At 47.8% G+C, this 23,433-nt stretch overlaps 1 protein-coding gene across 4 annotated transcripts in view; it reads right to left on the bottom strand.

Annotated features, from left to right (window-relative positions):
* Window positions 1-23,007, bottom strand: part of GPRC5B (G protein-coupled receptor class C group 5 member B) — a 29,341-nt gene extending 6,334 nt beyond the window's left edge. Inside the window, exons 1-3 of one of the 4 annotated variants that reach the window (XM_081888893.1) lie at window positions 22,675-23,007; window positions 10,815-11,832; window positions 2,091-2,203 (exon numbers count right to left, since the gene is read on the bottom strand). In XM_081888893.1, coding sequence (XP_081745019.1) covers window positions 2,091-2,203; window positions 10,815-11,823 — 1,122 coding nt within the window. In that variant the 5' untranslated portion in view covers window positions 11,824-11,832; window positions 22,675-23,007. Of the gene's footprint in view, window positions 1-2,090; window positions 2,204-10,814; window positions 11,833-13,573; window positions 13,588-17,265; window positions 17,296-21,962; window positions 21,982-22,674 lie in introns of those variants that run through there. The other 3 variants (XM_081888894.1, XM_081888892.1, XM_081888895.1) reach the window with 3 other exon arrangements.
* Between the last annotated feature and the right edge of the window lie 426 nt (window positions 23,008-23,433).

Raw genomic sequence — 23,433 nt, 5'->3', positions numbered from 1 at the left:
GTCCTACTTGAGAGTTGGAATTAATGGGCATGATCACTGCTGGTCCGCGACTTTCAGCAGGCCTGCTCTGAATAGGGCTCACTTGGAGACAACCCGAGGCGTTTTTGTAACATCCTCCGCAAAGACCTAGCTGTCAGTGAGGTGGGCAACCTCTGGGCTGGATACCCGGGTCCTTCATCCTTTTCTTTATGAACATTATGAAGCAGCATTCTACAGCTGAAGGACAAAATCACCAAATTCTAGCTTCTGGGATCTCCAGCCCTTTCCCATCCCTTCTGGAGAATATTTCAGGGAATGAAATTGGGACCACCAAATTATGATGTCTCCCAAGAAGGAGGGTTCTAGACTAGCCTTCCCCTCAGACATGATAGCTTTCAGTCATGCAGCCTGGAAATGGTACAGTCCAGACTCCAGCTGACTACTTCAGTGAGATGGGCCAAAGCTTGTATTGGCTGGTACCCACTGGGACTGGTAGGCCAGAAGGCAGGGAAGCCAACAGTAGGTAGCGCTAGAGCTAATAGCAGACTCGTCCTAGCTTGGTCCCCATCCTCCTACAAGGGCAAATCTGAGACAAGAGGAGGAAGGTGATAGCCAGGGGCACCAGCTGGACGGCTTGTATGTAAGAAGGCAGACAGATGGGAGCTAACTGTGGTCAGTGTATTGGACCAGCTTCCATTGCCCAAAGCACAGGCACCTACAAAGGAGGGGAAGAACCTCAACTTTAAAAAATATTTATTGTGGGTGATGAATATTGAGTGAATAAACTGAAACACGCCCCCCACTAGATTTTAGTCTTGTGGTGTGCAAATCTCAGCCTCAGTCATGGCACTTAGCGGATATTTCTAAATCTAACGTTGACTCCTAGGGAAAGGCCACAAAAGCAAACTGCCTCTTTCAGACCTAGCGATGAAAAGCCAAGTTGCAGCCAGTATAATCAACTAAATTGTGGCTTGGGGAGGGAGGGAGAGGGCAGCTTATTGCAGCTTGGAATGGCATTAGCTCAGAGCAGTATTAGCTGCAGAGAGCCGCTCTTGAGCTCCCCCTCCAACTGGTTACATCCTCACAGGGGCATTCTGGCTCCCAGCGGCTCTGTCCAACAGTGTCCCTCCACACACACCCCTCCCGCCGGGTGAACAAACTGATGTTAATATTTGTGCATTTCAAAAAAATAAAAATAAAAAAAGATTGTGTGTAAATCTGCATTATGGTATCAGCAAAACCCCCCAATGATAATAAAAAGAAAACAGCCCAATTTGCATGGAGCAGAAGCTGGCTCACGAGTAGCCTTTTAAGCAGCATGTATGTAGGCATGGAAATTTTTTAAAAAGTGGGGGGGGGGGATGAGCGTTTTCCTTTCATCAGCAAGCCGGAGAGAGTGAGCACACAGAAAAGCGGCCTATGGAGTTTCTTGGGTGCACTTAAACACACACAATGCAAATGAGATGTAAGGAGGCTGTTTGGCTCCAGATCTCTCCGTAAGCCACTCTCGCAGTGACCTGGCTGCGGATTAAGAGAGCATCTCGCGTCCCAAGGCCACGCAGACCCGTTTCAGCAAACTCTCTTGTGCGGGCCTCTGTTTGGAGCTGTGCGTTTCTATCAGGAGCTCAGCACAGGCACGGGTGTGTGTGTGTGTGTGTCTGTGGAACTATCATAAGGAAAGGTGGTAATGTCCTCAGCGAAAGAGGGCCTTTGTAGGGAAAGTGCTGGCTTTTCAAAAAGGAAACAAAACCCAGATGTGTGTTGCAATTTTTAAAAATATAAACCCAGACACCTGAATTGCTGTTGATGGTGGACACTGAAATATTACTCATTTAGAGGAGGGTGGCATTGTTTGGACCAATCCTGAAAAGAACAATCTTAGCAGCAAAAGCTTAAACGGCCCAACAATGTCAGGAAAATTTGGAATTTAAGTCATCTTCTGAAGGACTGCATGCAATACTTATTATTTGAACTGTTCATGTCCCCAGTCTACCTTGCCCCCCTCCCAAATATGCGTAAGCATCCAACTGAATAAAGTTCTGAGTTGAAACCAGAGGTTGGGCATTCACCCTAAAAGGCAGCATCTTCTAGAGTCACATTTTGATACTTACAGTCCCACCATTCAGGACAACTGCCATCTCAGTGGGCTGGTAGACGTTGCTTCTAAAGGGGGCGCCGGGACGGCTACCCAGGCTGCCGTTGCGAAATCCTGCAGTCCGCAAAGCTGTGTGTGGTATATTTTGGGGTGCGGGGTGGGGAGAAAGAAAAGACAGGTAAAAGAAAGATGTTTGCATTCTGGAAAGATAAAAAAGAGAACTGTGTCCTGCTTCCCTTACTGGCCCACCAGATGCCTCTAGGATGTCTGCGAGCAGGTTGACATCCTAATGGCCACTGTGGGTGCAAATGGTAGGTGCAACCAAGTGTTGCACCAAGTCCCCATCGAGGATTCCAGCCAACTCCATTCTATTTCAATCCTTGCCAGGTTTTCCACACATGCCACCTTCCAGCAACCAGTCAACGTTCTGTGATCACTGACCATGCCCAGTCTTCATTGGGCCATTTCTGGGCTCTGCTACACTCTTGCCTTATTTTCTCCAACTCTAAGTATTTTATGTACCTCTGCAAACCTTTGGGATGTCTGCTCCCGCCCAGAAATCTGCTGATACCTTCCCTCTTTACTACTGTTTTGATTACCTAAGGATCACCTGCACTCACATCCTAAACCTCGGAAAGGAAGGGAATAATACTACCTCTGAGTATTGAAACAGAGAGCATATCCTATCCATGCCATATAATTAAAGCGCATCCAAAGCACATATAAAGCACAAGATGTCCCCCAAAGAATCATGGGATCTGTAGTTTGCTTGGGGTCTGTGAGGGGTAAACTACAGTTCCCAGGATGCTTTGGGGAAAGATGTGCGCTTTAAAGATGCACTTCAAATGTATAATAATAATAATAATAATAATAATAATAATAATAAAAAAAAAAAAAAATAATTTTATTTATAATGTGGATCTGCCCAAATATTTCATCACATGGAAGTACAAAGAACAAAAGGAAAACCTTATTCCTAAACTTAATAGATGGCAACTAGAGATGGGAAAATCTAGTGATTTCAGTTTCTCTCGGTTTCTCATTTTTCCAGTCTTAAATTTAGTTCTTTACATTTCTACATCAGCTTGCTGTCCATCCATCTCCCAAAAACAATTGTTTACTTTTCATTTTATGAGGTTTTTCATATTGATTTATCTTTCTTATAAAGTACCAGTTCAGAAAGCTACAAAGCTGATAAAGTTACACCACAATGAAATGAAAAGCTGATGAATTTAACTCTACAGAAAAGAGTCGAAGCAATGCAAAACATTGTGAAAGTATTTGCAGTTTCTTTTTTTAAAAAAAAGAAAAATCCTAATAAAAATTCATTAACATTTTATTGTGCATTTCTCCCAATCTACACCATTTTTTTTTATCTGCTCAAGAGAAGTTCTTCCTAATGTTTCACTGAAATCTACCCACCTAAATCTACTTAAGCCCATTAGATAGACTCTTGACTTATATTGATGGCTGGCGCCCATTGGGACTGGTAGGGTGGACTGCTGGAAGACCAACAATAGGGGGAGCTAGAACCAATGGCAGGCAGGGCTAGAGCCTACTTTTGTCCCATCCTCCTCCCTGCTGAACTCTACAAGGGCAACACAGAGGAGGCAGGCAGTTGGAGGATGGCTAGAGAGAGATTGAGGCTGGTGGGGCAGAACTCCATTCACTCTAATGGACCAGCCTCCACTGCTTCTGGGACAGCAGAGGGCAAATACTTTCCCACTTTGCTGACAGAAGTGCATGACAATCTTGCTTGTTGACTCAGAAGGAAGCCCCACTGTGCTGTCATGCCTAGACGAATGTATATAGTATTACAGATGTTTTAGAAAAGGAAGAGCTCTCAATTTTGGTCACAGCAAAAAAGATGGGAGGTCAGGCAATATTTGGTTTCTCATATCCCATTCCACTGTGAAGCTTCCAATATATTCTATATATGTAGTTATTATATCGCCTTTGTGAAATAACATCTAGCAAGCTTGCTGCAATCTGCAAATTTCAATACAGATGGTGAAAATATTGACTGACATGAAAGATTCACAAATATTCAGATTTAGGCAGATGTTGGGGAGAGGCTTTCCTTTCCATGTTAATCTGAGTCAAAAACAACAAAGGGGGCAGAGGACAGACACACTTTCCAGACAGCGGTAGTGTACATTTAAATCTACCGACTGATGGGTTCAGTGCAGGTGAACAGCGATTAATCTTCCATGGAATTCTGCCAGTGGGCGCCCATTTGTAATCTGATTGGCTACTCGATGGTAGTGACCTGTAATGTGGTTGGTTCCAGCAGTGTGACCAATTTTCAGTTGTTCCTGATTAGCTAGAATTTTGTGTTACTTCTGTATCAAAGGACAAAGTTAACCGGACAGCCAAAAGATATTAAAATTCTGGACAGCCAAGGACTGCGTACATCACTGCTAAGCACATCAGAAGGCATTGCACAGCAAGCCCATGGTTCACCTCTTCTGCACCTGGGCAAAAATTACACACCAGAAAAAAACCCAGCAGCCTCTTACACTAGAAATATAAATCCTCTCTTGCTGGACCATTGATGTGCTATTGAATAAAGAGGATTGTTTTTATTTGAGACACCACAGATTCCCTGAACTTCTGGTTTTTATTTGGTCATCCCCTTATTTCATTTCTGCACATGGCAACAACCTCTCCTCCTTCACTGCCCTCTTAAACCTGTTGTGGATAGTTTGGTGTTTACTGAACACATTTCTGCCTAGGAAAGCTTTCCCTGAGGTGTAACACGGTCATTTATGGAAGATCAATTTAATATTTGATGAAACGTTGCTTTTGCTGTTTTTAGAGTTTGTTCAGATAGCTTTATCATATTAGGAGAATGTGGTATTAGTGTGTGGAAACAGTCCAGTTCCATTGATTCCTCAGGCATGCACCTCCAGATGGTGGAGATGCCAGGTCTCACCCTGGCACTCAGGCAACTTCACTTGGTCGCCAGTGGCTGATGTTTAGTTGTGTCCGACTCTTCATGACCCCATGGACCAGAGCACGCCAGGCACTTCTGTCTTCCACTGCCTCCCACAGTTTGGTCAAACTCATGCTGGTAGCTTTGAGAACACTGTCCAACCATCTCGTCCTCTGTCGTCCCCATCTCCTTGTGCCCTCCATCTTTCCCAACATCAGGGTCTTTTCCAGGGAGTCTGCTCTTCTCATGAGGTGGCCAAAGTATTGGAGCCTCAGCTTCACGATCTGTCCTTCCAGTGAGCACTCAGGGCTGATTTCCTTAAGAAAGGATAGGTTTGTTCTTCTTGCAGTCCATGGGACTCTCAAGAGTCTCCTCCAGCACCATAATTCAAAAGCATCAATTCTTCGGCGATCAGCCTTCTTTATGGTCCAGCTCTCACTTCCATACATCACTACTGGGAAAATGTGCCTGGCGCCTGACTAATTTGAATGCTGGTCCTGATAGAGAGGCCTGGAAGGCCATGTCTGACCCCAGGACCTGAGGTTCCACATCCCAGAGTATCACTGACTAGCACTGGTTCTCCATGGTTTCAGACACAGTTCTTCTCAAACTGGAGAAGCTGGGGATCAAACCTGGGACCTTCCAAATGCAAAGCAAATGCTCTACCACTCAGCTATGGGCCTTCATGATACTGAGTCAGACCACTGGTCCACCTAGGTCTGTATTGTCAGCACTGATGGGTCTCTAGGTCCATCTCTGAGCCCTACGTGGAGCTGCCAGGTTGAGACTCCACCTGGCACCTTCTGCATACAATGCAGATGTTCTACCACTGAGCTGCAGTCCTTCCCAAGGTGCTATAGCTCTACAATCCAATATGTTAAGGAGGAGTGCTAAGTTCTCATTTGTTTCTACGTAGTAAGAATTCAAAGACGATGGGGGAAAAAGTAAAGCCAAGGCTTTAGAAGTCAACTTCCAAATGAACCAGAATTCAGCCATGTGACAAAATCAGCAGTCTTTCGTGGGATCTGGGGTGCGGGAAAACCAGCCCCAACAAACCAGCATCTTCAAAAGCTTTCAAAACTCGCCTGTCATCTCACTACAAACATTTTGACATGGAGCACTCCAAATTCAGAGCTGTGCTGAGGAAACAAAGATTTAAATTGGCGGTGGCTGGTTACTCGCATACTAAACAGCTGAAGATACAAGATAGGTTACCACATTAAAACACATTAAACACAGTTGAAAACAACTTATGAGGCCGCTTTTTATGTCACCAATCGTTCCAAGGAAAAGAAAAGACACACTTTGTTTTTAGATAGTTGATGTGGCCTTCCAGGGCTTGTTGTACTACAACTCCCATCAGCCCTAAGTACTGGCCATGCTGTGTGGGACTAAGAAGAGGTGAAGTCAATTCTCATAGTGAGAAACACAGGTTAGGCATCACAGGCACTACCACCAAAACAATCACAAAAATAACAAGGCTCTAGTAACCTAATTCTAAGGGAAACCAAACCTAGGATGAGCACTGTAACCCTGAAATTTCTCACTGCTTGGACGTGGGGTGAGCAACAGGGATGATTGGAGAGAATGCCCTAGGAACTCCATGTTACAGGGAACCAGGCAGAGGGCCTTCTCAGTAGTGGCACCCGCCCTGTGGAACGCCCTCCCACCAGATGTCAAAGAGAAGAACAACTACCAGACTTTTAGAAGACATCTGAAGGCAGCCCTCTTTAGGAAAGCTTTTAATGTTTAACAGACTACAGTATTTTAATACAGTGGTACCTCAGGTTAAGAACTTAATTCGTTCTGGAGGTTCGTTCTTAACCTGAAACTGTTCTTAACCTGAGGTACCACTTTAGCTAATGGGGCCTCCCGCTGCCGCCGTGCCACCGCCGCCGCACAATTTCTGTTCTCATCCTGAAGCAAAGTTCTTAATCTGAGGTACTATTTTTGGGTTAGCGGACTCTGTAACCTGAAGCGTCTGTAACCCGAGGTACCACTGTACTTTGCTGTAAGCCGCCCAGAGTGGTTGGGGAAACCCAGCCAGATGGGTGGGGTATAAATAATAAATTATTATTATTATTATTATTATTATTATTATTATTATTATTATTATTATTATTAAATAGGAAGCTGCCAAGCTGTCTCTGTTTGGACAAAACTGTTGCTCCTGCTGCATCCTTCATGTCCGAGCAGATGGGATGGAGGGTATGCCTGGATTACTGCATGTGTGTCTCTCTCCTGCGCCTGACAGGATAATCTTTTCACAGCGGGAACAGGCTCCTGCTTGATTAGCCTCGTCCCTTTAAGCTGAATTACATGGCTGTCATTCTTGGCAATCTGGGGCGGTCGCTGGGGGCCTGAGTGGCGCTCAGCTCTCAAAAAGATTGCTCCGTTGCAGACTCCGTCCCCAACCCAAGTGTCCGAAAGGTGATACGAGGAGCGGGACGCAGCCCAGTGCTACAGCACAATGCACTGCAAGCAAATGGCCCCATCTTTTATGACTGTTACATCAGCATCTAAACTGAGTAGTGGAGGCTGCACAAGATGTACAGATCATTTCTACCCCTTAGACACATGCCTGCCAACATTTCACAACTGTAAAGGAGGAGTACTCTTACAGTACTCCTCATAAGTAAGGATCGCATGCCAGAATCATCTGGGTGACTCCTGCAGATGCTTTGTTTAGAACAATATGGCTGCTGGCCACTCCAATGTTTATGGGAGAAAATTTGTAGCATGTTGTCCACACCAACAGATACACACCACTATTGTTGTGTGTTTTTTTTGAGGACGATGGTGCTTTTTTCCTTCTACACACCAATGAAAGGATGTGTTCAGATTGGAAACAGTGTTTGAAATTCGCCAGGCGCCAGGCAAATTTTGCACCTGGCTATCGGCCACTTGTGACCAAGTGAAGATGCCCGGGTGTCAGGATGGCGCCTGATATCTCCATCATCTGGTGGTGCATGTGGGGGGGGGGTCATTGGATCTGTCCTTGCACACTAATACCACATCCTGTAGAAACAGGCCAATATTCATGTGGACTGTCCCTGGATAAAGTGACTTTTCTTCTTTAAGGTTCATGTTCTTAACCTAGCTCAAGGGTGTCATCTGAACTAGCCAGATAATCAATCGCAGTCAGTCCATCATTTGAAAAAAAAAAAGACTCTACAGCTGCCCAGAAATGGCAATTGGACATTTCATTGTGTCGACTGCAACCTTGGTTTACAGAGCCATTTGCCGCCTAGCTTATTTATCAAGAGTTTCCGACACTGAGAAACGTTTTGTGGCTGCAGCCATGTCACTTCCATTCTCTTGCTCATTCAACCGGCAAATGCTGGGAGTTTCAAGTGGGCAAAACAGGGTATCGATAGCTCATTCGCAGGATTCCTGAGGTCAGGCTGCAGGAACTTCTTGAGTTCACTGTTTGGGTCTTAGCTATGGATATCCTCTTGTCAAAAAAGGACGAGGGGGAATGTAAGACCATAAGAAGGACCTGCTAGACCAGGCCAATTACTCATCTGGTCCAGCATCCTGTTACCCTGTTGCCCAGATGCGTCTGGGAAACCCGCAAGTAGGAGCCGAGGGTGAGAGGAATCGCCCTTCCTGCGGTTCACAGCGACTGGTATTCAATAGCATTACTGCCTTCAATCGTGGAGTATAGTCATCATGCATAGTAGCCATTGATAGGCTTATCCTCCATGAATTTGCCCAATCCTCTTAGAAACGGCACGAAACAGAAGCTGCTTAAAGCACACCCCAAATGCCAGACAAAATGTGGGAAATTGCACAAGGCACCTTCCTCACAAGGAACATATTGCAGAACATATTCCAGGTCTTTCACAAAGGTTGCATTTTTCTGTGATAGAAGAAAACTGGTTTGATGACTGCAGTATTCCGGAATAGTGATAAAATGATGCAATGAGGGGGGGAGGGGAATCCTAAACAGTTATAGTGCTGCTAACGGTACATCTGGAAGGGCCTCAGGATGCTGGACTCTTGGCCTGATCCAGCAAGGCCCTGCTGATGTTCTTATTACAGCCTGATTATTGCCCTCCCAATGCCCATTACACATCCTTCAAAACTTCTCTGCCTGCTTTATGTACAGCAGGAATCCATTTATTCTGTAATAACCTGACCTGCTCTATCTTTTCCAATGCAAGGATGTGCTCATAACCAATCACAAAAGTTTCCTTTTCTTTCCCTACCTTGTTAGAATATTGAACCCCACACCAGAGCTGGTTGCTCTTGCCACCTTACAGCTCAGAAACGGCATTCGGAAACATTTAGCCTCCCAAAAGTCAGTAGCACAGAGCATAAGGCAAGCTATCCTAGCTGTAGCATATAACTTGGTCACAGAATTTGAGGAGGGGGAAAGTGTCATACTACAGTATAAGGAAACATAAAAACCCACAAAATACGCTATGATGTGACTGCAATTGGAATATGTTGCAAAATTCTGGTCACCTCACCTCAAAAGCCGTGTTCGAAATTAGGCGCATTTTGCTTTCAACCACTTGTGACAAAGCGAAGATGCCTGGGTGCCAGGATGGCACTTGACATCTCCACCATCTGGGGATCATTGTATCCAGACTGTTTTCACATACTCCTACCCCATCCTGTAGAATTCCATCAGTTATATTTCATCTGCACTATCGGAATGAGACTCTGGAACCAAATGGCTTTTTCTGTGCAGCCTGAGCAGGAGCAGTCACCATTAAGAAAAGGAGGTTGGAATAGGCCAATATATATGCGAGCTGTCCCTGGATCAATTGACTTTTCTTCTCCGAGTTCTCAAAGCTCTTTTCTTTTTCTTTTTTGGAATATTTTTTATTAGGAATTTCAACACAACAATTTGTCAAAAACATATCAACTTCCTTTCCCCACATTTCCCCCCTCCCCAAAAAAGAAAACCCCCCCCACTCCCCCCCAGACTTCCCTCAGCTCCTTTCTCTGGTTTTTCAGCACATGTTGTTCTCTGCATATTATAGAATTGTAAAGATCCTTAATTTATCTGTCTATATATTACCAATAAGAAGTTTGTAAATGTTTATTCAAAACCTGCCAAGGAGTCCATTTTGTTGTTTCTTTAAGTACTTTGTAAAAGGTTCCCATTCTTCTCAAAGCTCTTAACCTAGCTCAAGGTTGTCATCTGAACTAGTCAGATGTTTAATCAATCACAGTCAGTCCATCATTTGAAAAATAAAGACTTTAGAGCCATCTTGCCCCCAAATAGCAACTAGATAATCCATTTTGCCGACGGCAACTTTGGTTTACGGAGTCATTTGCTGCCTAGCTTATATCAGAGTTTCCAACATTGCTTGTCATTCTAACACACCAGGACCAGCCACACCGGCAGAATTGTCTCACCCAACTAGATGCCGTCTCAGTGATCACTACACGTGAACTATAAATATTATGCACCCACCACCCATTTAACTACAAAAATGTAAGTTCTAGTGGATCTGAAACATCCCTTAGTTCTCCTCCAAAGACCATGATGGAGACATTTGGAGCACGTGGTCAAACAGGCCCTCTCACTGCCTCAAAACTTGCCACCACAATTTCCTTTCCACAGAACGCGTTCCCGCCTGCCAAATACATCTTTATTATAATGCCCTCAATATGGGATGGGTAACCTGTGGCCAACCAAATGTTGCTGGACTCCAACTCTCCCTCAGTCCTAGACAGCACAGCCGATGGGCAGGGATGATGGGAACTGTAGTCCCTACAACAATTTCGAAGGCTGCGGGAGACCCATCCCTGCCCTGCAAAGAACAGATTGTGGTTTAAGCGTCTTACCTGCATTATGCTCATCCATTGAAAAGGCTTTGTTTTCCATGTAGCTCCGCGGAAGCTGCAGGTCGTCCTCAAAAGCAGTCTCTCGCATCCGCGGTTGCGAAGTATCAAAATAATTAGGTGTGTTTTCCTGCTGGGATGGGAGGATGGAGCAGTGAACCTCCGGGATAGCGTGGAAGATCACGAAGACCCAACCACTAGACACCAGTGCTATTGCCAGAGTGGGGTCACTCCATTGGTCTCTTCTCCTCAGTTCGTTATTACCATAGAGGTACATAGTCAGCCAAGCAACCCAAAGGAGGATTGAGAAAAAGCTGGTTAGAATGAGGCACACTCCGTTCTTCTTCCATTTCTTAAACTTTCCACACACTGTGAAGAAAGAAAAGCCCAGGGCCAGCACCATCAGAAACATAACATAGATGGAAGCCATCGCAAAATCCATCGGCTCGTAACGGCAGGCCTGTTTCCCGTCCCGCACGACTGTCAGTATCATCCACTCCGCTGCGATAATGACTTGGACCAGCGCGAAGCAGACGGCGACACCGGCCAGCTGCCAGCCGGACGGGCTCTTGCCGTGCCGGACGAGTTTCCGTAGCCTCCAGGCTTGGACAAGCAAACACGAGAAGCAGAGCGCAAAGAGGACCCCCCAGGCGAAACGGCGGACCGAGCAGATGGTCTCATCCTCCTGGATGATGAAGGCGAAGGCCAACCCGAAGAGGCCCAGGGTCCCGAAGAGGAAGAGGAAGTGGACCCCCAGTGGACTCTTCTTCTCTTTTTCCTTGATGAACGGCAACCTCGCCAGCAAGATCAGCATGAGGAGCAGCGTGGTCAAGACTCCAGCTCCGGCCACCGCCTCCACGACGATCCCCCAGATGGCATCCAGGTCACACAGGTAGACATACTGAGGGAAAAGGTCCAGGCCGCACCCTCTGGAGGTACTGGAATTCTCCGAGGATCCGTAGCCCACCACAAAGAGGAGGAGGAGGAGGGCCACAGTTGGGAAAGGGGTCATTTTTCCTGCCTGAAACCAAAGAAGGCGAGGAGATACAAAGAAGAATGTTACATTATGTTCCATTTCCAGGTGGAGCTAACATGATAGAATGCTTCCCTCATACCAAATAATAATTCCTGAGCAGGCTAGAACTCTGACCTGCTTTGCTTGTTACATATAGATCACAGTACAGTGGTACCTCGGGTTACAGACGCTTCAGGTTACAGACTCCGCTAACCCAGAAATAGTACCTCAGGTTAAGAATTTTGCTTCAGGATGAGAACAGAAATCGTGCTCCGGTGGCACGGCTCCATTAGCTAAAGTAGTGCTTCAGGTTAAGAACAGTTTCAGGTTAAGAATGGACCTCCAGAACGAATTAAGTACTTAACCCGAGGTACCATTGTATTGGCACTGGGTTTAAATTTTTTTTTTTTATAGATATCCAGTTGTTTTATGCATGATTTTTCTGAATGTTGAAATCGCTTTGAGAGGCTTCGCAGGAAGCAGTTCACAAATGAAACTAGAAACAATACATTATTAGTCAGTTATAACTAACTAATAATGTATTGTTATTAATACTTGTATAATAATAATAATAATAATAATAATAATAATAATAATAATAATAATAATAATGGGTTGTTATTAACTGTTCTGTGGGCCTTCTGGCAGTTCCCTCAGGGTGAGAAGCGATGTTACAGGCAGAGGGCCTTCTTGGTATTGGTGCCCTTCCTGTGGAACATCCTCCTGTCAGATGTGAAGGAAATAAACAACTATCTGACTTTTAGAAGACATCTGAAGAAAGTCCTGTATAGGGAAGTTTTTAATCTTTGATGTTTTGCTCCGTGTTTATATTACATTGGAAGTTGCCCAGAGTGGCTGGGGCAACCCAGTCGGATAGGCACCGTATAAGTAATAAAAGTACTACTACTACTAAGCAATGATAATGATTATTTTTGCTATTATTGAACCAAGCACCATTCAGAAAAGTGAGCACCCAATATGTGGCTAAAAGGGAAAGAATGTGCTTTGAAGGTATAGTGTGGGTGTAGCCCAGGGATGGGGAACCATTTTTCCTCAGAGAGCTTCACTGTCTTCTGGGCAGCCATCTTGGGTGGATAGGGTACTTGCCAGTGATGGGTGGTGTCAGAGACAGAACTGGGGAGTGTAACGCATGTAAATGTTAGTTTGTACAGTTGGGTAGTTTCTGCACACATCTCTCTCTAGCTGCCATCCAGGCAAGCAGATGGGCATTATAAGAGTTCAATTCCAGCCATGCAAAAACACCCAAGGAGGGTGTGAAGCAAGGCTAGTCAGGGGTGTGAAATGGGGGGAAATCCCAAGGTCTGGGGAGGGGGGTTCAGGCGCTGCATTTGGTCCCTGGGACCTAAGGTCTGTGTCTCCCCCCCCCCCTACAAGACAGGCCTTTTGTCTGACCCAGCAGGCTTCTCAGCCTAAGCTCTACCCAGCACGCCATACCAATGACCCAAGCAGGTATATTTCACTTTTAAATAAAGGAGAAAATTTGTACGGTACTCAGCGCATCAAACAATGCATTGATTCATGGAAAGCCGTGCGGAGAAGCAATTCCAATCGGCACGGATGTTTGAAAGAGATGTGATAAACAGCCTTTTAGAGCAAACGTCAGATGATCAGAACTTGCAATCCCCCCCCACTGCCTTTGGCTCTGGATGTGCAATTATTCTGCGCTAGTTGTTTTGCTTCAGTGTTGCCCAAACAAGTAATGAGAGAGGGTTTCAAGGCAGCTCACTCTTTCCAAGAGGTTTCTCCTTCATTTTTCTGGATATTTTATTCATGTCATGTACCCCCCATGTGATCGAGCTATTCTAGGACAAGTCTGTTTCCCGAGAGATCACGCAGCATGGATAACCACTCAGAGTCAGCCTCAAGTTGTATTTCATTTCCTCTTTCCACTGAGATAGGGCTGTGCAGGGGAGAAAATCCCCTTTAAGCCATAAAGGAGACAACTGGCAGGGCGAGCGGGTGTGAAACTGCCTCCCCCATTGAAAAGGTCGGGTAGTAGCAGCTGATAGGAAACACCTTCTCTGCCCAAGACACTGTACAGCTTTGCCCCGTGAGAATAGACTAGACTGGGCTGGTTCAGAGGCTATTTCAGCTCAAGAGTTGCATCCTATTGTGTGTAACTTTGAGGGTTACACACCCAAACAGTAGCGTAGCGTGGGGGTGCAGGGGGGGCCGGCTGCACCGGGCGCAACATCTGGGGGTTAGGGTTAGGGGGCGCAAATCCACGGGTTAGGGGGCGCAAATTACTTGCCTTGCCACGGGTGCTGACAACCCACGCTACGCCACTGCACCCAAAGGTAGGAAGAGGCAGAGTAACAGAAGTGATTTTGTGCAATTGGCTACATTTGAGCCAAGCAGAAGCCAGAGATTTGTGCATTTGGTTTTCTCCATTTCCCATGCCAAGCAATCGAATGGCATCATGAGCTGCCTTTGAAGCTGACTCGGAAACTACAACTAATCCAGAATGCAACATCTAAACTGGTGACTGGGAGCGGCCGCCGGGACCATATAACACCGGTCCTAAAAGATCTACATTGGTTCTCAGTACATTTCCAAGCACAATTCAAAGTGTTGGTGCTGACCTTTAAAGCCCTAAATGGCTTTAGCCCAGTATACCTGAAGGAGCATCTCCACCCCCATCATTCAGCCTGGAAACTCAGATTCACCTCCAAGGGCATTCTGGAGGTTCCCTCACTGCAAGAAGTGAGGTTATAGGGAACCAAGCACATGGCCTTAGCAGTGGTGGCGACTGTGTAACACCCTCCCATCAGATGTCAAGGAGATGAGAAACTACACAACTTTTAGAAGACATATGAAATCAGCCCTGTATTAGGAAGTTTTTAATGTCTGATGTTTTACGATGGCATGGAGGACTGCATTAGGCACCCAGCCAGGATGGCCCCTGCAAAATTTTAAGTTGGCCCTCCAGCTGAAATAAGTTCCCAAGCCCTGAGTGACACAGAAGTGTTTCAGGTGCCAGATCAGGTTGCTCAAATCTTCCAGATGGGGCAAATTCAGTTCTTTTCTATAGTTCCTTGTAGCACCATCAATATTCTACCCACCCAGGGACTCAAAGGCCTGGAATCACCTCTGCAGAGCTACTGCAAAAACCTAACTCTGCCCCTTGAAGCAGATTCCTCTTCCCTGCTGCAGCTCCAGAAGCAAAAGCAGACCCTGCCACGTGCCACAGAGTTGCTGCCGAGTCGGATTTCTGCCCAATCTTTCCCCGCCAGATCCAAGCAATAAGCTGCATTGACTGATAACGGAACAAATGACAGCTGAGCGGCGATCAGGCGGACGAAGATACGTGGCTGCAGAGCAATAATTAATAATGGCAATGTGCTTTGCATGCAGAACTGCCACGATGGTTTCCTCTTAGTCTGCACAACGCTGCACGAGAGACAGAAAGCTCTACACTTCGGCTGCTAAGAGGAATTATGACCCTGTTCGGGGACATGGAGAGGTGGAGTAAAAAATGTATTTTTAGAAGACGGAAGGGCTCGATCTGAATCCTAGTTGGATAGATGGTTCTGTGGCCAAGGATAGGTAAGTCACTCAACCATTGAAGGCTACTGCAGGCTTTCTCCTTATTTTCGGCTATTGCATATTCAAATCTATCTCTGCAATCATAAGGGCTAGAAAGACATATCCGATCTACAAAGCAAAGGGGTGGGGAGGAGCTTAACAAAGACCAAGGGTTGGTCTGTATCTAATTCCACCCCTGCCCTGCAGCTTTGGTACCTTCTACCAGCCTATCTGTCAGTTTAACAATCTTCCCCGATTGCCCTGGACTCCCCCAAAAAGAGAGGAGCACACTGGCAAGCACCTGGGTAGTCACCAAAGATAGGATGGTGGGCTGCAGTCCGACTGGTGGTTCATAACTGTTGGAAGTTCGGTAAATATATTGCAGGGGTGTGCAGAGAGAAATAGTCTGGTGAGGCCACTTGTCGGAAGGACCAATACAACATAAAAGTTTATTAAGCATGGAGAACAAAGCCATTCTAAGTTTGACAATATGACCAAGAGGCAGTCAAGAATTTAAGACTAGCACATGCTGCTACTGGCTGAACTTGGAGAAGAGGCAGGAGGAAGGCAAAGCCTGAAAGAAAGTGACCTACTTTGTCAACAAGCAGTTACTAATAGAGAGGAGGAAGAACAGGTTGTCCTTCTGTCTTATCACCCTCCTACTCCACTGGTTCAGGTAACTTATTGCAAGGGTTGTTGCTTGACTCCCAACAATAACAAGACACCATGCTTGGTCCCCATCAGGGATGGAGAAACATACAGGCCTCCAGATGTTGCTGGACTGCAACTCATCCTGCCTCTGGCCATGCTGGCTGAGGCTGATGGGAATTGGGAGTCCAACAGCACCCAGAAGGCACAGGGTTCCCTTATTCCTGCTCTGGGTCATAGTGCCTTGCTTAGACTATCAGGTCAGACTACTGGTCCACCTAGCCCAGTAGCATGAAATCTCCAGAGTCTTGAGCACAGGTCTTTCCTATCACCAATTACCTGGTCCTTTTTAAACTGGAGATGCTGAGGATTGAAACTGAGACCTTCTGCGTGAACAGTCATGTGTCCTGCCAACATCTCCATCATTGCATAGGAGCACAGATGTAGAGCAACACTTTTGTTTCAGCCAAACCTCATCATGGGCTTCCACCTCACTGGAAATACACAAATGATAAAAAGAGTGTCTCTGAGCATGTAGCTCTCACCACCAAGCAGGCAATCTTTTGCCCAGGCCTTTCATATTAGGGAATGGATTCCTGAGCCAGAGGCCATGAGGGCCAGTCTGCTTAGCTTTGCAAATGTGCTAGCAGTCTGATTGCTGTTTGATTGCAAGCTTTGCTCCATTTACAAGTGGGAAGACCTCAGGCCTGGGACTCAAGAGTGGACCTTAAAAAGAGTGGCCCTTAAAAAGCCTGTGTCTGTATTTGGAATTGTTTTAAAGACATTTCATTGCTTGCTATTGGCCATCCCGTCTCCTTCAGGCAAGAAAACAGATTTAATAAAGAATGGTCAACAAAATAAATCACTGAGGGATTACTAGATTTTGTAGCAAGATAACCTCTGTATTAAGGGACATGGGTGGCCCTGTGGGTTAAACCACAGAGCCTAGGACTTGCTGATCAGAAGGTCGGCGGTTCGAATCCCCGCAACGGGGTGAGCTCCCGTTGCTCGGTCCCTGCTCCTGCCAACCTAGCAGTTCGAAAGCACGTCAAAGTGCAAGTAGATAAATAGGTACCGCTCCTGCGGGAAGGTAAACGGCATTTCCGTGTGCTGCTCTGGTTCACCAGAAGTGGCTTTGTCATGACCCAGAAGCTGTACGCCGGCTCCCTCGGCCAATAAAGCGAGATGAGCACGGCAACCGCAGAGTCAGTCACAACTGGACCTAATGGTCAGGGGTCCCTTTACCTTTAACCTCTGCATTGGATCTCTTCTGTTAACCCAAGAACGTAAAGATGTATTTGAAGCTGCATCCTTCCCTTGCTTTGTGGATTTTATTTATTTGTTTTCAAAAGAAGCATCCCTCTGGGCTTCATCGGGAAAATAAATCACTGTAGACACAGATGGGCATGGCAAGGGCACCCTGCGCCACCACCCGGATGTTCATGGGTCCGGCCCTTCACTGCAGCTTGACAAGACTGCCAGTGTAATAAGTGCATCGGTTCAACACAGAGGAAATCCTGTTATCCCCCGGATAAACAAGTGTAAATAAGAGAGCTTGTGCGGAGAAGTCGCGGCTTGTTTTTTAAGGGTGGAGAGGAGGCAAGCGCCACCCACTTACTAAGCAATAATAAACAGATCCAGCTGCGAAGGGGTCCTCGCCTGCCAAAAAGCTCTGCTCTCTCCCAGCCCAACTTCCCACCTCCAATGCAAGCTCTGCAAACGGAATACGCCAGACCCGTCGTTCACTTTAGCATTGGACCCTGGGGGATTCTATGCACCCCTTACACACACACACACACACACACACACACCTCCGAGGCTAAACAGAGCCCGGATGGAGAGAAGAGGCTGGCAGAAGGATATCTCCTCCTCCATCAATAACCCTGTATACATAACATAGATTTAAAACACACGTCTCTCAAATAATTCTGGGGATTGAAGTTCACCCCTCACAGAGAGCTACAACTCTCAGCACCCTTAGCAAACTGCAGTTCCTGAGATTCTGGGGACTATGAGGTCATAGTCAACTTCTGCCCAAAATTAACGGCTGTGGCTAACGAGGGCCCATTCATTTCAGCTGAGTAGAAGCTGGTTGACTCCAACCCACAGTATGCAAGCAATGCGAGATTTATCTTAAGCAGCCCTCTCCGTAAGTGGCTGCTCAGATCAGTGCCGAAACTGGGATAGGCAAATGAACAATGATCTCACTCTCCCCACCACAGCACATAAACAGTGTGTGTTGCATTAACATCTCTCCACCCTGCCCCACTCTTAATCCCCTCTGGGTGACACCTCCCTCCCTCCGATTCTCTATCCCATCATGTCAGTCTTATCTGCCATCTTTCTCCAGCGGCTGGCATGCAGACACCCCCAGCAGATCTCCCCCATCACTCAACCCCCTATCAATCACCCCATATGCTGGATGCAGCCCCCTGCCCCTCCCCCTCTTTCCTGACTGCCCTATATCCAGCCTAATCCCCCACCCAGAGTCTCAGCTCCAGACTGCCCGTCTGCTATGGAGCTAATTCTCTATCTCTCTCTAGAGAAGCAGCGGCACTGTGGTCATGATAATGAAGCTTTGCATTTAAGCCCCCACTCCCCCTGCCCTGCCACCGCTGCAAAGATCAATAGTATGTCAGTTCCATCTGGGCTCAGGGGGTGGGGGGGTGGGATCAGAGCTGTCAATCTGCCGCAGCTGTGGACCAAGTGAGCTTTGGCGAGTTCTTTGCATATAAGCACACTGCATCAAGAGCCGGCGTGTGTAGCGTGTCAGACCAGGACCAGGGGGAGACCAGGGTTCCAGAGCCTGGATAGCTCAGTTGGTTAGAGCATGGTGCTGATAATGCCAAGGTTGCAGGTTCGATTCCCATATGGGACAGCTGCATATTCCTGCATTGCAGGGAGTTGGACTATATCGGGGTTTCCCAAACCTGGGTCTCCAGCTGTTTTCGGACTACAGTTCCTATCATCCCTGACCAAGCTAGGGATGATGGGAATTGTAGTCCAACAACAGCTGAAGACCCAAGTTTGGGAAACCCAGGACTAGATGAGTCCTTTCCAACTCTACAATTCTATATAATCCTCACGTGGCCCTGAAGCCAGTTGCTGTCTCTCAGTCTAGCCTACTTCACAGGGTTGTTTTGAGGATAAAATGGGGGTGAAGGGAACCACGTACATCAACTCGTGTTCCTTGGAAGAAGGCAGGGTATAAATGCAAGCCAATAACTGTGCAGCAACAACTGAACAAGCATGACTTGTCAAAAGCAGCCACCCCAGTTGTCAAGGCCCCTCGCTCTTCACACCCATTCTTGAGCTCAGCACAAAATTTCTATATCTTGGAATATGCACAATCCTCCTGGGGCAAAGAAAGAGTTCTGCACAACCATAAAGCTTGCACATTGGCACAGGGAATATAAATGAATCCAAAAGGTACATCTCAAATGCTCTTTGAGAACCGGATGTCAGAGCATATTGAAGATCCAGGCTCAGCAACCTTTTTCAGACCCAACCTTTTTGCATTCCCTTAGGGAGGCCACACATCTGTGGTGGGCAGGATCAGAGGCTAAAGTTGGTGGGCAGCAACACAATTTATCTTTGCACAGCACCCCATTTCAAACTCACCCTCCTCTGTCCTCCATCCAAGCAGTCAGGAAGCATGACCAAACTGCAAAGGCCTCATTGCAGAGGGTTGGACTAGATGACCCTTGGGGTCATTTCCAACACTACAATTCTATGATTCTACATTCCAGGGAGGGAAAGCGTGGCCTGGGTGGGGTGTGGCCTGAGCAGAGCTTCAAGGGCCAGGTAGAGAGGTCTGGAGGGCCACATCTGGCTTCTGGGATGGAGGTTCCTCACCTCTGTTTATGACCCTGGTCCACACAGAGCAGAGGGGGGAGTATTGCCAGTTCACAGGCATAGCCAAACTCCGGCCCTCCAGATGTTTGGGACTACAATTCTCATCATCCCTAGCTAACAGGGCCGGTGGTCAGGGATAATGGGAATTGTAGTCCCAAACATCTGGAGGGCCACAGTTTTCCTATGCCTGCTTTTAAGCTTGCATTCAGATCAGCTGCACCTGCCCAGGGTGCTTATTTCCCAGCTAGCAAAGAGCAAGAACAGCCACTAATGCACCCCCCAAAATCTGCATGAAGTGGGGGGGAGTTGATTGACACTCTTTCATCTTGACCCCTTCCTTGTGTCCAAGGGAACAGAAAGAAAGGAAAGGAAAGTCCATATGCAAGTTCCTGGCTACCAGCCCTGATTCTATGTCCTACCTCCACCAGTCTGCCTCTGAATGCTATTTGCTTGTAATCGCAAGCAGGGAGAGTTGTGCTCAGCTCCTGTGCTTGGGGGCTTCCTACAGAAATCTGGATAGCCACTGTGAGAACAGGACAAAATGCAGCAGCACCCTTCGGGGTTTCTTCAAAGATCTGACCAATCCAAACCCATATTTTAGCTCCCTCTCCATCCCATGCCCATGACTTCGGTTCTGCAGCAAGATACAGGCTGCAGTCCTAAACTCACTCTCCTTGGAGTCCTTCGGAGCAGGCAAGCATAGGACTATGCTGATGTCGTATACTAGTGAGTACAAAGCAAGAGAGGTAGTGCGGCGTAGTGGTTAGAGGAACCTAGACCTGGGCTCAAAGCCAGCTAACACATACACACAGCTTAGTCCCACTAAGCTCATAAAGGCACCCACGTGCTGGGGGGGGGCACACATTCCCCCCCCAGGTCTCCACCCCCACCCCAGCCTCAAGAAAAGCAGAACAAAAAAGCCTGACAGATACTTTCCCTTTTTCTATATGACCTTTAATTCCAGTGTTGCAGTTTGGCAGTTTTAGGCTCTAGAAAATTTCCCACCCATGGCAAGATGCAATACTTCCAAAACACACACACACACACACACACACACACAAACACACCAAGCATGTAAGGGGTGTGTGCTTCCTGCTTGTTCTGCAGTGTGGGGCATCAGGCCTCTCCCCTCAAGTCCAGCCCAAAACGCAGCAGCAGCACCTGATTATTTCTCGGTTTGCTTATGGATGCAAAGAATATTCTCTATCCACCTCTCCAATAAAGCATGAACAGAAAGTAAGGAGGCATGGAGAACAAACCTAGCTGCCTCCTCCCCCTCCTTCCCCCAGCCAGGAAAGGGAGGTCAATGCACCACATTTTGCAGAGAGAGTTTTCTGCCTCTCTGGCTGGGCTAGGCATCCCCTCCACCCACAGCTTATTGGGGAAAGGTTCAGCTCAACAGCACAGCATCTGTTTTACAGGCAGAAAGTTCCAGGATTCAATCCCTGGCATCTCCAGATAGGGCTGGAGAGAGAGAGAGAGAGAGAGAGAGAGAGAGAGAGAGAGAGAGAGAGAGAGAGAGAGAGAGAGATCCCATGTCTGAAATCCTGGCAAGTACCGGTAACTGTGCTAGATGGTCTGGTAAAAGGTAGCTTTCTTAAGCACCTTGAACTCAACCCTATTCCTCTCCCAAGACTTCTTTCCCCATTTGGCTCCCCTTAGGAGTAAGGTTTAACAATTTCCCCATAACAAACAAACAAACAAACAAACAAACAAACAAACAAACAAACAAGAGCACAATCTCCCCCTTCCAAACAAGCTAGCCAAAGTTCTCTCTTGAGCTCAGCAAATGTGAGCATATATATTTATACACTGCTCTCGTATGCTCTGTGAGTAATAACCTCAATAATGACTCCCAGCTCTCCAGTAAGTTCCGAACTCCCCTAAACAACAGCTCCAAAGAATTACCCCTTACTTACTCCCCCGTTTTGTTTAGCCAAAACAATGCAATGCGGTAACGCAGAACAACCTCGTCAAATATTTTGAGGGGTTTGGGATGTGCATGTGGCAACTTTAGATAGACACAAACACACAGACACAGAGGTACATATTGCACCAGGCTGTAACAGAAAAGCTCGCAATCCTACCACCCGCAGTTTACTTGGAAGTTACGTTTCTCTGCACTCCCTGGAACTGAAGTCCCAATAAATTGCCTGCAGACGGCCGGGTCTTTTATGGCACCGCCCCTCCCCCCGCGTATCTCTAGCGTCTCGGTTGTGGGTCTACACACGATACCATGGAGAACGGGACCCAAATCACTTCCATCATGATCCGCAAAACTCCACGCAGGTTATGCAAGACTTCTTCATCCAGTTTTAAAAAATAAATAAGTTAGGGGTCGGGGGGAAGAAAACCCACCATTCCCCATACGCACGTGGACACCACCTTTTTAATTCTCCGGAGATATCCCCACGTTACATCCAACGAGCGCACAGATCCGTGCCCGCAAACGTTGGAACTGGACCTTCATGCGGAAGGTTGCGGGAGTGTACAGTCCGCGTCCACCTTCGAGGAGCCGGGCAAGCGCACGCCAGTACCGGTGCAGAGGCAGCTCTGCCTGGTGTAACGTGTGAACTGCCCGTGCTGTGGCCCCACCTTTCCCCTTCCCCCCCCTCACGCACTTTTTCTCCGAGGGCCGGCTTCAAGAGCAACTTGCAAAGCGCCGCTGCACGTGTCCGGAGGAGAGATTCCCCTTCTCTCCCGCCTCCCCACGTTTTCTATCACGTCACCCCTTCTCACGATACGCAGGGTCCCGTGTCATCCCGTTCACCCACCTCCCCACCGCGCTGCCTCTCTCACCCTTGGCCGGCCGGTTGGCTGCCTCCTTCCTTCCTTGGGAGTAGCCGGATGACGAGGCGCAAGAGCCGAGGCGCACAAGCCGAGCGCAGGGTCACATTCGCGGCTGGGGCGCGGGGAGCGGAGCGCTCAGCAGACCCGTCCGCGGCGCCGCCGCCGCCTCCCCAGCAGTTGCAGCAACATGCACGGCCAGCCCCCCGGCCCGGCTCATGGGGAAGAGAGGAAGAGGAGGAGCAGCGAAGGCGCCAGGGGGGCGCCCTCCGGTCAGCCGCCGCGCGCAGGACACCCTGGCCAGCCCCGACCGTGCGCCCTAGCCACCGCGCCTCGCTCGCCGCCTGCTCCGCGTCTGAGCTGCCTGCGCCCCGCCGGGCGCGCCGTCCAAGCTGCCCCGCCCCGGCCAAGCGCCGCCTCCGACACCGCCTCCTCCTCTCGCCCGGCTCCTGGGAGGCCTCTCGCGGCCCACAGCGCCCCCCGAGCCGCGCGCGGGTGGGAAAGGGAACGGGCGCCGCGCCGGATTCATGGAACGGCCACTCCGGAGCAGGAGGGTTGGACGGGGAGGGGACTTGGCTGGCTGGTTTGTATTTCCCGCCGGAAAGATGCGCCTTCAGAGCCGCGGGCCATCCGAAGGAAGGCCTGTTGTTGGACTTAATGGGCCTCACTCCCAGATAAGTATAGATAGGAACTGCAGCCCCCCCCCCCGACTTTTATGTGATGCGCCTTTCCCTTTTACATTGGGAACTCTCCACTCATTGAGATGATTCC

Source organism: Podarcis melisellensis (assembly GCF_964234715.1).
Source record: "Podarcis melisellensis genome assembly, chromosome: 14".
Taxonomy (NCBI): domain Eukaryota; kingdom Metazoa; phylum Chordata; class Lepidosauria; order Squamata; family Lacertidae; genus Podarcis; species Podarcis melisellensis.
Note: the sequence above shows the minus strand (reverse complement) of the source record. Positions and strands in the feature narration are given on the sequence as shown.